The 17,764-nt window shown below is 48.2% G+C and overlaps 1 protein-coding gene across 1 annotated transcript in view; it reads left to right on the forward strand.

Annotated features, from left to right (window-relative positions):
• The first annotated feature begins 5,872 nt into the window (after positions 1-5,872).
• The window catches only part of TMX4 (thioredoxin related transmembrane protein 4), a 78,949-nt gene continuing 67,057 nt past the window's right edge, over positions 5,873-17,764 (forward strand). Inside the window, exon 1 of the mRNA XM_073553866.1 lies at positions 5,873-6,209. Within this exon, the coding sequence (XP_073409967.1) occupies positions 6,028-6,209 (182 nt within the window). The 5' untranslated portion in view covers positions 5,873-6,027. The remainder of the gene's footprint in view (positions 6,210-17,764) is intronic.

The raw sequence follows: 17,764 nt of genomic DNA on the forward strand, positions 1-17,764 counted from the left end.
CGCCGTTTTCCATTCATCCGCATGCGTAATGCGAATAAGATTATACGCCCCCCCTGAGGTCAAGCTTTGTAAACCAGCAAGCACCTTTAACTATGGAGAATAGATCAGAAATCAGGGGTAACGGATACTGATATTTAACAGTAATTTTGTTGAGGGAACGATAGTCAATACAAGGCCTTAATGACCGATCTTTCTTAGCCACGAAAAAAACCCAGCACCTAAGGGTGAAGAGGATGGTCTAATATGACCCTTCTCCAACGACTCCTTAATATAGGATCGCATAGCCTCGTGTTCAGGTACAGATAAATTGAAAAGTCGACCCTTGGGAAATTTACACCCAGGGCTCAGCTCAATTGCACAGTCATAACTCCTATGAGGAGGCAAAGACGCAGACTCTTTCTCACTAAATACATCATAATAATCAGCCAAATAGGAACATCATGCGACTGGGGAGAGGTGGAGAAAACAGGAGCATCACTAAGGGCACACCGACAACCCCAACTCACCACAGACACAGATTTCCAATCCAAAACTGGATTATGGATTTGCAACCAGGGAAACCCCAGAACAATGGTATCATGCAAATTATGCAACACCAAAAATCTGCAATTCTCTTGATGGTCTGGGACGACCCGCATTACCACCTGGGTCCAAAACTGAGGTTTATTCTTCACCAAAGGAGTAGCATCAATACCCCTCAAAGGGATAGGCGTCCGCAGAGGTGTCATAGGAAATCCACAACGTTTAGCAAAATCCAAGTCCATCAGGTTCAGAGCTGCTCCCGAATCCACAAAAGCCTTAGCGGAAAATGTGGACAGGGAGCAGATCAGAGTAATTGCAAGAAGAAACTTAGGTTGAACACCACCCACAGCAAATGTGTGTGCAAAACGTTTCTCTCATTTAGGGCAGACAGAAATAATATGCGAGGCATCACCACAGAAGAAATACAGCTTATTACGCCTTCTGAACTCCTGACGTTGCGCCCTAGACAAAACTCTATCACATTGCATAGGTTCAGACATTTGTTCAACAGGTGGCAACACCTCTCGTGCGGTTTTGCGTTCACGCAAACGCCGATCAACCTGAATGGCTAATGACATAGAATCGTCAAGACCAGAGGGAACAGGAAATCCCACCATAGTATCTTTTAAGGTTTCTGACAAACCCTTCCGAAAGAGAGCTGCCAAGGCGCCATCATTCCAGTTAGTAATGCCTGCCCACTTTTGGAATTTTTGACAGTACAACTCTGTAGAATCCAGACCCTGGCTCAATGCCAACAGGGCCTTTTCAGCCTGATCAATAGCATTAGGTTCATCATACAACAACCCCAAGGCTTGAAAAAATGCGTTCACATTAGTAAGAATAGGATCATCAGGTTTCAAAGAAAACGCCCAATCCTGGGGATCGCCACGCAGCAAAGAGATGACAATTTTAACCTGCTGCGCGGAGCTCCTCGACGAGTTAGGCTTCAAGGCAAAAAATAATTTACAATTATTCTTAAAATTCAAAAATTTAGACCGATCCCCAAAAAACACATCAGGAGTAGGGATCTTTGGTTCAGCAGCATGCGAATGAGCAAGATAGGCGAAAATTCCCCGCATTTCAGCAGTGAGCTGCTCCACACGATCAGACAATTGCTTCATCTCCACTGAGAAGGAAAAAAAAAATTCCCCCTTCGGCCTCAGAGACATAGAGGAAAAAATATACACAAAAAAAAAAGAATTCTCACAAACTTTTTTTTTTTTTTTACAATTCTCTCCTGCTATTGAGTACCCTAGAATCTGCGGTATGGCTGGTGATTCTGTTATGAATAAGTCACCGGAGGAAAAAACAAAAATACAAGCTAAGTCCAGAAAACCGGAGAGGTTGGTAGCTATCGGATTGCAGACCCCTGATCCTATCCACAACAACTAACAGTAGCCATGGGGGGTTCCTACGATGCCCTAGACCTCTCGATCACAGCCGGAGAACTAAATAGGCCTAAAGAAAGAAAGGGGAAATCTAAACTGCCCCAGAGCAGACCCCAAAGTAATAGGCAGCCCCCAACATATAATGACGGTGAAGCAAGATGAAAACACTAACACAGATAGAAAGATAGGTTGAGCAAACGATGGGGCCCAAGCTAACTAAAAAGGACAGGATAGAAAAGCTGCTGTGTGCAATCCGTAAAAAACCCTACCAAAAAATGCCCCAACCGTCTGATAGGAAAAACAGGCCCTGAAGTCGCTAGGACTTCAAAAAGACTATATCAGCACTCAGGTAAATTCTGAAGACAGAGCAAAGAGACAAACTGATCAGAGACAAAAATGGAACTCAGCACACCGCCGACCGGGGATGGCTGAACTCCAAAAAACAAGGTAAACAAAACAAAGTTCAATAGCAGAGCAAAAACTTATCTTTGGGAAGCAGGAATCAGACTGGTCTCCAAGAATCCAGCAGAGAAATCACTAGCGACTCAGAAGGGCATCGGCTGCCTTATATCCAGTCAGAATTTCCTGTTACCCAGTCATCATCTACCAGATCAGGTGTTTGGTAATCAGCCTCACTACCTTCCTTCACCAGAAGAGGGAGTTCATCAGACATCGACGGTGAAGGGGAAAATGAACTCACAACAGCGATTCTACCATATCGGATCATTGGTGGGATCGCTGGGACATCGTTGTGTGTAACGGGGCCTTAATACAGTAATGCCGGGTGCAAGTGCCCTAGAAAACAGTGCCCACATTTTGTCCCCTAGAATGTAATATTGCCCTGTGTGTGCCCCTTTGACAGTCACAGTAACCTGTTGTGAGTTCATTCTCCCCTTCGTCACTGAGGTCTTGTGAACTCCCTATTCTGGTAAAGGAAGGTAATGAGCCTGATTATCAGGCACCTGAGTCTAATGAGGATGACTGGCTGAGTGGAGTCACGGACTGGATATAAGGCTGCCAACGCCCTTCTGCCCTGCGGGTGAGTTCTCTGTGGACTTCTAGGACACCAGTCTGATTCCTGCTCCCCTAAAGCTAAGTTTTTTGCTTTGCCTGTTGCATTTGTATTTTATTTTTGTTTTCCTTGCTTTTCTGGATTCTGCCTTTCCCTGCTGGGGTGAGCTGAATCTCCTTTTGCCTGTTGCTCTGTCTTCAGAATATTCCTGAGTACTGACATAGCTTTTTGAAGCCTAGCGTCTTCAGGGCCTTTTTCACTGTCAGTCTGTTGGCTCTTATTTTCATAGGGTTTTTCACGGATTGCAGACAGCAGCCTTCCTGTCCTTTCCTATGTAGTTAGCTTGGGCCCCGTCTTTGCTCAGTCTATCTTTCTGTCTGTGTTAGTGATTTCATCTTGCTTCACCGTCATTATATGTTGGGGGCTGCCTATTGCTTTGGGGTCTGCTCTGGGGCAGTTTAGATTTCCCCTTTCTTTAGGCCTATTTAATTCTCCGGCTGTGATCGAGGGGTCTAGGGCATCGTAGGAACCCCCCACGGCTACTGCTAGTTGTGTTGATAAGTTCAGGGGTCTGCAATCCGATAGCTGCCAACTTCTCTGGTTTTCTGGACTTAGCTAGCATTTCTGTTTTTGCCTCCTACGGTGACTCAATCATAACAGTAACCTGAGTTCCCCTATAACAATAAGTGCCCACTTTACATTTAATAATGTCCTGAGTCTCCACCCCTATACAGCACCCCTACACACAGTATAATGCCCCCTCACTGTATACATACTGACCCCTTAATATCCCCCAATGATGGCCCCCTCACTGTAATTCCCACACTGTATGATGCCCCCCTAGATAGCCTCCATATAGTATAATACACCAGATAGTCCTCAATATAGTATAACGCAGCCCCCATAGGCAGACTCAATAGTATATTGCAGCCACCCATAAGCAGACTGTAATGTAAGGCAGCACCCCCCTATAGGCAGACTGTAATATAAGGCAGCCTCCCCATCCAATATAGGCAGACTGTAGTATAAGGCAGCCCCCCATCCCCTATAGAAACAGAGAGAGAGAAAGAACAGAGAAAGAAAGATTCTATAAAGATACTATAGCAGCCCGGCTGCCATTGTAGTTCCCACCTGAGCATCCCGGGGCAGGACATATCATGATCTGCTCACATGGCCGGCATCCCTGATTCCAAGGTGATCCCGCTGTCCGCACTGTCAGAGGACATGGTGATGGATCTGAAGCGTTCCCTGAAGTGCCTCCATGGTTCCGTCACAATCTCCTCCTGAAATTACCTCATTTCTGCTTCCAGCACATCACTTCCAGTGGAATGTCACTTGTGAGTTTTAAAGTGCTCCTCGGGGCTCCGCTGTGTACTCCTGTGTTCTCGGGAAAGTAAGCTCCCGGCCGGGACAGCGGGGCACACTCTCAAAATCGGGACTGTCCCGCTTGATCTGGGACGTTTGTTAGGTATGAATGCTCCCCACCATACACCTTGTACACGCTCGGCTCCGCACACCTCATACACACACGGTTCGGCTTTGTATGCTTCGTACACCTTGCACACACACGGCTCCACTCAGTACACACATGGCTCGACTCCGTAAACCTCGCACACATATGGCTCTGCTCAGCTCTGTACACCTCATATACACGGCTCCGCTCTGTACACCTCGTACACACACGGCTCCGCTCTGTACACGTCATACACACACAGCTCCGTACATCTCATACACACACGGCTACGCTCCGTACATCTCATACACACACGGCTACGCTCTGTATACCTCACACACCTGGCTCCACTCCTTACACCTCGTACACACACGGCTCCGCTCTGTACACCTCGTACACACACGGCTCTGCTCTGTACACCTCGTACACACACGGCTCCGCTCTGTACACCTCGTACACACACGGCTTTGCTCCGTACACACACGGCTCTGCTCCGTATACCTCATACACACACGGCTCTGCTCCGTATACCTCATACATACACAGCTCTGCTCCGTATACCTCATACATACACAGCTCTGCTCCGTATACCTCATACATACACAGCTCTGCTCCGTATACCTCATACATACACAGCTCTGCTCCGTATACCTCATACACACATGGCTCTGCTCCGTACACCTCGTACACACACGGCTCCGCTCAACTCATACACACACAGCCCTGCTACATCCACCATGTAAACCCCTCCTGATCCCACACATAAAACTTCACCTCATCCAGCACCATGACAACCAGTAAGGCTGAGTGCAGACGGACTTTGTAGCCCTGCGGATTTTTCCGCGCAGAATGGAAGAAATCCGCAGGTCAAATGACCTGCATTTTTCCTGCGGATTTCTTCCATTTTTCCTGCGGTTTCATTGCAGTTTTTGTGCGATTTTCCCCCTGCGGATTTGGTGACGGGAGATGGAAAACCGCACAAAAGTAACATGCTGCGGATTATGTACCGCAGGAAAACTGTGCGGAAAAATCTGCAGCGTCTGCACAGCGTTTTTTTTTTTTCATTGATTTTTAAGGCTACTGTACATCACAATGCGGATATGCAACGCTTCTGCGCGGTAAAATCCGCTGCGGATCTGCTGCAAATTTGCATCGTGTGCACACAGCCTCAGGCAGAGTCCTGCATACAGAGGCTCCTGATCATGTGACCCCTGACTCCGCCCTTCCTGTGACCTCATCACAGGTCCTGTGCAGCGTGCGCGCACAGAACAGCCCAGCAGCAATGTCACTGCTGGCTGTGAGGTGGGGGCCCATTGCTGACCCGGGGCCCCCCTGCCTGCTCAGGGGCAGAGCAGGGAGATCGATTCTCCCTGCTCTGCTGCAGATTGTAACTGCATGGGCGCGCTGTGCACGCCGATACATTACAGTAGTGTAGTTCCCAGTGGGCCCCCTCAGAGCGCGGGGCCCCCTCCCCGGTAGCTACGCTCCCGTGTCACACACAGACACATCCCCGCCTTCACTCAGCGCGTGCTGAGGAGACTGCGCACGATGCGCCATAGCGCCGTCTGCTCCGCCCAGTGCCAGCAGTAGGGGGAGTCACCAGTGACGGCGCTCAGTCACTTCCTGGTCTCACGGCTGCCGCTGTGTACATTATGATGGCGGGCTCCGGGAGGCTGCGGGCAGGACGTGCAGGGGCGGCTGCGTTTCTGGCCGTGGTGTGGGCGCTGTGCTGGGCGCCCGGGCTGTGTGAAGTGACGCAGGAGGAGGGCGCAGTGAGGACCGTCACCTCCAGCAACTGGACGGCGGTGCTAGAGGGGCAGTGGATGGTGACGTTGTGAGTATCCACTGACAGCCGGAGGGCGCGCACTGCTGTCACCCCGCTCCGTGCTGCTGTCATTGTGTGCGCGCCCTGTACGTGTCATCACTGTACCGCCATTTATAGGGGTCTCACCAGGAGCTCAGCTGACCCCTTACATGGCCGCCCCTAATAAACAGCGCGTGCTGACTTTGGCACCTATCCCTACATAACGGACACCAGGGCCAATCAGAAGATGTCTGCATGAGGACAGGCTCCGCCTCTCGGACTTGTTAAAATAAAAAAAAAATGCCTGGGAGTGCTAAAAGAAACACATGACTGGTTTCTAGGCTCTGATTGGCTGAGAGTTGTGTGAGAGGGAATAGGAGGCCAACTGCTATGGTGATGGGTACCAGGCAGAGCTGGAGTTGTGCTCCCTGTGGGGAGAGACCCCCAAAGTGATGTGCAGCAAGTCCATGGGATGTAATAAGGCTATGTGCACACGTTGCGGATTCTGCTGCGTTTCTGCACCGGTTTTGCCCCTGCGGAAACGCAGCAGTTCCGCTGACAAGGTACAGTACAATGAAAGGCTATGGGTTTTAGAAACCACTGTGCTCACGCTGCGTTTTTTTCCGCGCGGTTTACAAACCGCAGCATGTCAATTGTTTGGGCGGTTTCACACCTTTACCATAGTAGAGGTGTGAAACCGCAGGCTAATCCACATATAAACCGCAGGTCACATTACCTGCAGATCCACGCGGAAAAAACAGCAGGTGTATCTGCAGCGTGTGCACATAACCTTAATGTCAGATGTGCTGCGGCCTTCCTGATCTGGGACCGCGTCGGCATGCTATCGGGATTGGCAGTAGCCTCCTTCTGGAAAGATTTTGCTGAAACTTTTATTTTATTGGTAGACATCCTTGGTGTTTGTATGTATGAGTCCAGTGGGTGCTCCTGTTGAGTGACTGACAGCAGTGGTGAGTGAACATGCCCAGATATTATGTTCAAGTCTCCGCAGCTGCATGTCTCGGGGCTGTTCAACAGCCGCAACACATGGAGTTATTACCTGTTTGTTACCTGAATAGCCACGAGACATGCAGCCGCGTCTTCCTGTGTGTTTGTGCATGCAGATAGCTGTCAGTCACTACTAGGACCGCCCCCTGGACTCCTGTACATATAAACACCAGGGGTTTCAATGAATAAATTACAAGTCATATTGAATCATTTCCACCAAACCCATATATCATTCTGCTCCGTATCCCGTGCCGCCCACAGAGTAGACTGCATGTACAACGGGACAGGTTCCCTTTAATGGAACATATCATTTGGAGCTTGGTTATGAAAGGGTTATACTCATCTATGATGGGTACGTGTACAGGTTTGCAGTTTACCTTTTACTAATATTCCTCTTTGTTTCCAAGAGGGATTTTGAATTTAATGGTTTAGTGCTCATTGTCTGTTACTGTCCACCGGTCCTGAACATTCACAGCGCTTACAAGCTGTTTCTCATGGATCTTGTAAGCGCTGCTGTGAAGATCGCTGTAAAACACTAGTCGTTCTTGATCCCGGCCAGCCATAGTGCAGCTGCGCTCCTCCTCTGAGGCCGCATTATTGGGAGCGCATAGTTTGGGCTAGACTGTCAATGAAGCAGGAGCGCAGCAGCCGCTGGCAGGCAGGGGAGCCATGCGCTCCTGAAAATAATAAGGTGGGGCAATTCTGTTTTCTATTTTTTTTTTTTCATCGTCTTTGTCCTGAGCCATGGCGACTTGATGAATGAGTGACCTGTAGGAAGATCCGTCTTGTGAAAGCCTAGATAGGTCCACCAGGGTCTTTTCTGCCATTATCTTGGTAGTATCAAGCCTTTGGGTTGCTGGTGTTCCTCTTCACCTTGTTCCTTCTATTCTTCCAACCATGATGTCCTTCTCCAGTGGTTGCTCTCTTCGTGTGATGTGTCCAAAGCAGGCAAGTCGTAGCTTGGTGATCCTTGCTTGGAGTGACATGTCTGGCTTGATTTGTTTGTTCTTCTTGCCATCCATGGTATTGGTAACCTCCTTCTCCAGCTCCGCATTTCGAAAGTGTCGATTCTTCTTCTGTCTTATTTGTTTCTCGTCTAGGTTTCTCATCCGTATGTTACCGCTGAGAAGACCAAACTATGTACGAGCCGTGTCTTCGACGCCAGTGAAATGTTCCTTGATTTGAAGACCTTGTCCGGTGACTTCATTGTTGATTTGTCCTTAGCTGTTGTCCTATTGACTTCTGGTGTCGTCGCTGCCTCTTGAGTGATCACTGATCCGAGCAGAATTAAGTCCTTTACCGCTTCCGGTTCTTCGCCGTCCATCTCAAATGTGTCCCGGCCTGGCAATAGTCAATATCTTTGTCTTGTGTTGAGTATCAGTCCCATGTTCCAGCTTTCCATCTTGACCCTCCTTCATTCCATCTAGGCATGTTGGTGACAGTATTGTATCTGCGTATTCCTAGGTACGATTCCTTTAACCTATGGTAATTCGAGGTACAATGTGTATAGCCCCATTCAGTAATGTTTTAGTTTAGAATAAATTTCATCCCTGCCACTTGCATATCTCCCTTGAGCCTTGCATCTTCATGACGCTTGTAGTGTGATGATGCCTATGAATAAGTGCGGCCCATCTTGGCTTTATCTAGTCTTAGAAGCTGAGGCGTAGCGCCCTGTAGCCGCCACTGCACTTGCTGTGACAGGCGTTCAGCCTGATAAAGAGCGGTGGCCTTCCTGATAACCGGAATACAAAGCATGATCTCTTAAGAAAAATAGCTACTCCCTCAGATGTGACTAACAGCCCCAACCTCCTGCCGGCACTGTGCTAGAGGGGCAAGGATATATTTTTATACTGGACTTGTATGCATTGTGAAGGCAAAATAATCTGTGCAAAATGAAATATTTCATATTTTAGTAACGTCAGGTTTTACTACGGAAAAATATTTGCGTGTATAAAGGTTTTTAGTCTATAGGTATGACCAGTGTGCAAGTAAGAGACTCAGTCTTAGAGCCTCCTTACACGCTTCAGTGTCCCAGCGATCCCACCAACGATCCGACGTGGATGGGATCACTGGGACACAGTTAGCTGATCGCTGGTGAGCTGTCACATAGACTCACCAGCCATCAGGACCAGCGTGCACACTGGTATCCAGGGTAAACAGCGGGTATCTAAGAGCCGCACGGCTCTTAGATACCCGCTGTTTACCCTGGATACCAGCTCCCAGCGTCGCTGATCGCTGGTCTCTTGCTGTAACACGCAGAGATGTGTGCTGCTGAGCGGGAGATCAACGATAGAATTATGGCCCAGACCATTAGGCAACGATTAACGATCAGCCAACTGATCGTTGCTACATGTCACATGCAACGATGTTGTTTCGACATCGCTGCAACGTCACCAGACTGGTGACTTTGCAACAATATCGTTCACAATATCATTGTGTGTAATGGGGCCCTTAGACCCCAGTGACATTATCAGTATTTGGTCATTATTTTACATCAGTATTTGTAAGCCAAAACCAGGAGAGGGACAATCAGATGAAAAGTGTAATAGAGACACGTCACCACTTCTGGATTTATCATCCACTCCTGGTTTTGGCTTACAAATACTGATCTAAAATACTGATCAAATGCTGAATGTGTGAACGAGGCTCCTTTCATTCTACAGCTGCATCTCTGCGACTGCCCCAAGTCTTTGTTACATGGCTGCATTCAATCACAGGACACAGCAGTCTAGTCAAGTGCTGCTCCATTTACTATTGGTGACATTGACCAAGATAGCTGAGCTCTATCCGTGGCCACCTCTATCAGAATTGTGTAACACCGCTCGTAATCAGTGCAAGAGAAAAGTTTAGTCGCTCCTTTTATTTAAAGGGGTATGTCATCTTGTGCAATCATTGCATGTCTTGAGAATATACCATAAATGTATAGTAGATGCCTGTTCACCAATGGCAGCCGCCATTGGGCGGGACATATGTTGTTTTCAGTGGAGAGATGGTGCTTGTTTTTTACCTTATAGGCTAGGGAGCAGAACAAAGTGAATGAATGAGAAAAAAACGAGCAAATTGATGCAATAAAACAGTTATTACCTGAATACCAAGTTCATGCCTTGTCAACAGGATAGTAAATAATTTGTGTATTGCTGAAGGTCTGACTACATGAAGCCCCTTTGCAATCTTAAAAAGAATCTGTCAGCAGGGTTTTGCTAGGTAATCTGAGAGCAATGTGATGTGGGGGCAGAGATTCTGATTCCAGCAAAGCATCACTTACTGGACTATTTGTTGTAGTTTCAATAAATTCATTTTATCAAAACTCCATCAATCAGACCAGTAAGTGACACATTGCTGGAATCAGTGTCTCTGTCCCCACACTGTGCCGTTCTCGGATTACATGGCAAATAAACTGTTGTAAGATTACCTATAAGAATGTGGCTCTGCAGCATGCTCAACCTCCACTCCAGTCACTGTCTGTGGAACTGCCAGAGATAGTTGAGTATGTACAGCACTCCTTTAGTCTTCAGAGCATGAATGGAGTGGAGGTCCAGCATGCTGCAGAGCCCCTCTATTTGACTCACAGGAGGCCCATGCCTTTGGATCCTCAGTAGTAAGCAACATTTCTCTAATCCCCTCCACAACAGCACATAGGAGGTTGCCTCCCCATCCTGATTAGGGGCAGGAAACAAGAGGTTAAGTAGCCCTACTCTTCCTCTAATCCCCAGTGTTTTCCTGTCCCTAACAGGAATGAAGAGGTTCTATGTGCTCCGTGGATGGGGCCGGCGAGATCCCGGAGTTTTTTTCCTCTTACCGTGAGCCGGGCAGCCAGGGTCGATCGTCCCGCACCTTCCTCCCCGTTTGCTGCTCCCGCCGCTGGCGGGACCCGCACCACCCTCCGGCGCTTCGGCAATGGTGAGTGGGGCTGGGGGCCTCCCTTAGCTCCCCAGCCCGGGATTCGCTCCCCCCACGCGCCACATCCCTGTCTCTCCTGAGCGGCATGCACCGGAAGTGACGCGCACCACCAGGCCCGAAGACGCGACGTCACTTCCTCTCTGCGTTCCGCAGTGGATTGCACCGCCATCTTAAAAATGGCGGGAAATTTAAAATTGAAAAAAAAAAAGGAAACAGGTGGCGCCAGGAACTTAGGGGGGAGCGATCTCATCCGATGGGATGAGGTAAAGGAAGCTGGATCTCGGTTCCTATTTAAGGACCCTGATGGAAGAAGCCATAAGGTAGGACTAACGTCTGCATGATGGATGCATCTTCCCTGAAAGCTGCTTCTGCAGAGCCCAGCTCAAACCCTGGCCCAGTGAGAACACTCGGAAAAGGGTATATACCTTTTTGGTTTAGGACCCATCCTTAGGGGCCCCCCTCCTTTTCTCTCTTTCAGGGAGACAAGGATCCTACACCAAAAACGGAAGAAAAACCTACAAGCCAAAAATGCGCCATCTGTAGGAAAAAACTCCTCCGATTATAAAAAGACATTGTGCCAGCAATGCACCGCAAAAATCGTACGGGAGGAACAATCATCCCTGATAGAGGAATTAAGAGGGATGATGCGACAGGTAATCCAGTCGTCCCTGACTACCTTCTCCCAGTCATCCTGGGGGGCCCTCAAGGAAGAGGTAATACGCCCCTGAGGACATCTCAGATTCAGAACCCGAATCATCGGTTTCTGCGGACTGAAGGGAAGAGGGTGAACTAACCCCAGCCCAGTCAGAGGATGATAAGAAGTGGTTCTTTTCCTCAGACGATATGGAGGAACTACTCTCAGCAGTCAGGAACACAATGGGAGTAGAAGAAGATAGACCACCCCGCTCAGTGCAGGATGACCTATTTGGCGGCCTGAAATCCAGGAAGAAAATGGTTTTCCCTATTCATGATAATATCCAGCGTCTAATCCTGGAAGAATGGGAACTCCCGGAAAAGAAGCTAAGTATCCCGGGCGAAATGAAGGATCGATTTCCCCTGGACGAAGAAGCTGCGAAACCTTGGACTGAGATTCCAAAAGTGGATATCCAGCTAGCCAGAGTAGCAAAAACGACTACGCTACCCTTCGAGGACTCCTCGCAGCTGAAAGACCCGCTGGACCGGAAGATGGATAGCCTATTGAGGAAGTCCTGGGAAGCCTCAGCGACTTCCTTGAAAACAAATGTGGCATCGGCCTGTGTAACCAGGACCCAATACTTCTGACTTCAGCAGCTAGGAGACCATATAAAAAGGGGAACTTTGAAGGAAGATCTCCTAGCTTCTCTACCACTTCTACAGAAGGCAGCCGCCTTTTTAGCAGACTTCCTCGGCGGAGTCGGTCCGTATTGCGGCAAGAACGTCCGTGCTTTCCAATACCACTCGAAGGGCCCTATGGCTAAAAATGTGGAGTGGAGATATCCTATCAAAATCAAAATTATGCTCTATCCTATTCAAGGGCGAATATGTATTTGGCCCGGCATTGAACGAACTATTAGAGAAGGTGACCGACAAGAAGAAAGAAAAACCTTCCCGAGCTGAAACCACCAAATATAGAATTCTCCTCCAGCCCTCCGCAAAACTTGGAAGTTACATATCTTCCGTCAGCAAGACTTCAAAAAGTTCTACACTGCGAGCTCCAAAAGATGCTATCATCAGCGGTAATCTCTCCAGTCCCAGAACTGGAACAGGGTCAGGGATACTACTGCCGGCTGTTCTTAGTAAAAAAGCCAAGTGGGAAATACCGGGTCATCATCAACCTGAAGAAGTTAAACCAACATGTCTGGTACCAATGCTTCAAGATGGAATCGATAAAGACTACGATACCACTGATTGGACGAGACTTTGCCATGGCCACCATAGATCTCCAAGAGGCCTATTACCACGTTCCCATCCATCCATCCCATTGGCAATATCTATGGTTCGCAGTCACTCTAGACACGGAAGTACACCACTTCCAATTCAGAGTTCTACCCTTCGGCATCTCTTCGGCACTCTGAACATTTACAAAGATAATGGCAGAAGTGGTAGCATTCCTCAGAGGGAAGGATATATGTGTCGTCCCTTACTTAGACGACCTCCTGGTCTTGGCTCCCTCCAACACCCTTCTAAGACAACACCTACTTCTAGTCCTGCAGACCCTGGCGTCCCTGGGCTGGATGGTAAACATGGGAAAATCAGACCTGAATCCCTCAATCAGGAAGGTCTTTTTAGGGATCCTCCTAGATTCCCACAACCAAATATCCTTTCTTCCGTCCACCAAGCAGGTAGGCGTGAGTTCAAAAGTTCGGACTCTAAAAAGTCAAAACAGTGACCATAAGGTTTGCCATGTCAACATTGGGGTCAATGACTTCTTGCATCCAAGCAGTCCCCTGGGCCCAGGCCCACTCAAGGATACTCCAGAGATATATCCTATCCTGCTGGAACAAAGACCCGGAGACCCTCAATACGAGAATCTCCCTACCCCAGCACATAAAGCTGTCTCTCAACTGGTGGCTCAACCAGGGAAATCTAACAAAAGGGACACCTTGGTTACAATACCCCATGACGTCGATCACAACAGACGCCAGCAAACGTGGCTGGGGAGCAGTATCGTCTCAGGGAATCTTCCAGGGACTCTGGCCCAGAGACATGGAAAAACAATCTTCCATCTACAGAGAACTGAGAGTGGTAGAAGAAGCCCTAAAGGCAGCAGAAACATCAGTCCAGGGAACCCATGTCCGGATTTACTCCGACAATATGACCACCCTGGCCCAGCTACGTCATCAGGGCAGCACAAAATACGGAAGTCTGCAAAACGTTTCAGCACGGATATTCAGCTGGGCAGAACACAATCTCCAGTCACTTTCAGCTCTCTACCTAAAAGGATCCGTCAACACCGAGGCAGACTTCCTAAGCAGGACAGACTTAGATCCAGGGGGATGGAGCCTCAACGTCAGAGTATTCCATACCTTAACCAAAAAATGGGGTCTCCCAGAGTTAGACCTATTTGCGACCCGGGAGAATGCCAAAATAAAGCATTACTTCTCCATAGGTCCAAGCGAGAAACACTCAAGGGTGGACGCCTTCGCTCACCCGTGGAACTTCGGACTGGCATACTCATTTCCACCGATTCCCCTAATACCAAAAACTCTGCAAAAGGTCATGACAGACGGGGTCAACGCTATCCTGATCGCCCCTCTCTGGCCAAAAAGGAGCTGGTTCGGAGCCCTAAAATTGATGAACTCAGAGGGTCCCCTGATCCTGCCCGTGGACCTTCTACATCAAGGTCCCATCCTTCACCTGGCTCCCCACAGCTTAAGCTTGGCAGCCTGGTTTCTGAAACCACAATCCTGAAAGCCAGAGGCCTCTCAGATGCAGTGATAGCTACCCTACAAAAAAGTAGGAAACCAATCACAAATGTCAGATATTCCAAAATATGGAAGACCTTTTCAGCATGGGACGGATCCACTCCCATAGATCCCTTCCACCCCAACCTGACAAAGATCCTAGACTTCCTACAGTACGGTTTATCCAAGGGTCTGAAACCAAGCACCTTGAGGGTGCAAATATCAGCCCTAAGTTCTTTCTTCGATCAAAACCTAGCAGAGCATCGATGGATCAAGAGGTTTCTGTCAGCAGCTTCCAGAATCCATCCAAATAAATCCAACATGGGACCAGAATATAGTACTAAAGGGTCTAACGAACCCTCCATTTGAACCTATCGACCAGGCCCAGATAGATAAACTATCCTGGAAAACAGCACTACTCGTATCCCTTACAACGGCAAGAAGAGTGGGAGAAATTCAGGCTCTGTCCATCAGAGAACCCTATCTAAAAATTCTAGACGATAGACTAATTTTCTGGCTAGACCCTTCCTTTGTGCCAAAAGTGTCTTTGAATTTCTACAGATCCCAGGAAATAATACTGCCCTCCTTCTGTAATAGCCCGAGGGGCGAGAGAGAAATGGGATTCCATTCACTGGACGTCCGGCGAGCAGTTCTGACCTATTTGGAAGAGACAAAGCTCTGGAGGAAAGATCAGAATCTTTGTTCAGTATGGCGGACCAAACAAGGGGAAGAAAGCGTCCAAAAGCTCCCTAGCTAACTGGATCAAAAAAGCAATCACGGCCGCTTATAAAAAACCAGGATCTACCTCCTCCGGTATCCCTGAAAGCCCACTCCACTAGAGCTGTCTCCGTCTCCTGGGCAGAAAAAGCTGATGCATCCATTGAGCAGATCTGCAAGGCTGCGATCTGGTCTTCAGTCCATACTTTCACTAGGCATTATAGATTAGATCTTATGTCAGTACGAGATCTAGCCTTTGGCAGGAAAGTCCTGCAAGCCGTGGTCCCTCCCTAAACCATTATTTTTTGGTATACCTCCTATGTGCTGTCGTGGAGGGGATTAGAGAAAATAGAACTACACTTACCGGTGGTTGGGTTTCGAAGACCCTCCACGACAGCATGGGTAATTTCCCCACCTAACAAAATTTTGTTCATGTGACTTATGTGAATAAATAATATTTCAAGCATTCACTCTATGTGGTCCTTGGAAAACACTGGAGATTAGAGGAAGGGGAGGGCTATTTAACCTCTTGTTTCCTGTCTCTAATCAGAATGGGGAGGCAACCTCCTATGTGCTGTCGTGGAGGGTCTTAGAAACCCAACTACCGGTAAGTGTAGTTCTATTTTCCCTTCCTATTTTTGACAATAACCTTTTATAGCTCAGAAAGGAAAGCAGGACTTCAGGTAAAGGTTGGGGATTATACTCTGGGAGGCATGTGTTGGACAAGGGAGCGTGCGCCATCGGAGTCGGCCTACTAGTAGATGTTTAGAGCCAGAATTGGATTATAATATGGTATATGCTGCATACCACCTAAAAGTGGCGTCAGGCCACCACACACTGACTGCTCCCAGCACAGTTATCTGGTGAATATTTGTATGGGTCCATGTGTGTAGGGAGTGTATGAGCGTGAGTCAATACGTGTAGGGAGTGTATGAGCGTGCATCCATATATGTAGGCCGCGTATGAGTGTGCATCCATATGTGTAGGGTGCGTATGAGCATTCATCTGTATATGTAGGAAATGTATGAGCGTGTGTCCACATATTTAGGGAGTGTATGGGTGTGGATCCATATGTGTAGGGAGTGTATGAATCTGCATCCGTATGTGTAGGAAGTGTATGAGTGTGTGTCCATATATGTAGGGAGTGTATGAGAGTGCATCCATATGTGTAGGGAGTGTATGGACGTGCATCCGTATTTGCAGGAAGTGTATGAGCGTGCTTCCGTATGGATAGGGAGTGTATGAGTGTGTCTGTATGTGTAGGGAGCCTATGAGCGTGCGTCCGTATGTGTAGTGAGCATATGGGCGTGCGTCCGTATTTGCAGGGAGTGTATGGGCGTGCGTCCGTATGTGTAGTGAGTGTATGAGCCTGCGTCCGTATGTGTAGGGAGTGTATGGATGTTCATCCATGTGTAGAGAGCGTGTGAGTGTGTGTCCGTATGTATAGGGAGTGTATGGGTGTGCGTACGTATGTGTAGGGAGTGTATGGGTGTTCATCCATATGTGTAGAGAGCGTGTGTGTGTGTGTCCGTATGTATAGGGAGCATATGAGTGTGTCCGTATGTGTAGGGAGTGTATGGGTGTGCGTACGTATGTGTAGGGAGTGTATGGACGTGCGTCCGTATGTGTATGGGGGTGCATCCATATGTGTAAGGAGCGTGTGAGTGTGTGTCCGTATGTGTAGGGAGCGTGTGAGTGTGTGTCCGTATGTGTAGGGAGCGTGTGAGTGTGTGTCCGTATGTGTAGGGAGCGTGTGAGTGTGTGTCCGTATGTGTAGGGAGCGTGTGAGTGTGTGTCCGTATGTGTAGGGAGCATATGAGTGTGTCCGTATGTGTAGGGAGCATATGAGTGTGTCCGTATGTGTAGGGAGCATATGAGTGTGCGTCCGTATGTGTAGGGAGTGTATGGGTGTGTGTCCGTATGTGTAGGGAGTGTATGGGTGTGCGTCCGTATGTGTAGGGAGTGTATGGGTGTGCGTCCGTATGTGTAGGGAGTGTATGGGTGTGCGTCCGTATGTGTAGGGAGTGTATGGGTGTGCGTCCGTATGTGTAGGGAGTGTATGCTGAGACATGCAGGCGATGGGACTTGAACATATTAATCGAGCACACCGAAGTCACTCAACACCCCAGCATGGTCATATAACACCTCATCCGCACACGTTTGCTCATCACTGGTGGCCGGCTCTCCCTGCGGCCGGTATTCCCAGCACCTTCTGTGAACATCTTGCTCATTCTGTCTACAATATAAAGCAGAATGATCCGTCCTGTCATTTCCGAACATTTGCTCGGCAGTCATTTTTTTTGTGTGTTTTGTGAAGGTATAAGACCGCCACAGGGGCCATCTCCGGACCCTCTCCACATCATTACTGCTATGGCAGCTGTTTCCTGCAGCAGAAATCCGTTATTGCTGTTGGTTTTGGTTCATTTGATGAAGATTTTGCAGCGTTGGACTAACTTTAAAGGGAAACAGACCTCAATTGCCCTTATACATTTCTATATTGTATTTTTTTTTTTTTAACCTTATTGTGTTGGTAGTAAGAATGTAAGTAATGTTAACTAATACCTGTCATGATCCCAGTGC

Source organism: Dendrobates tinctorius, unplaced genomic scaffold, assembly GCF_039654945.1.
Source record: "Dendrobates tinctorius isolate UK_male_01 unplaced genomic scaffold, ASM3965494v1 ptg000203l, whole genome shotgun sequence".
Lineage (NCBI taxonomy): Eukaryota > Metazoa > Chordata > Amphibia > Anura > Dendrobatidae > Dendrobates > Dendrobates tinctorius.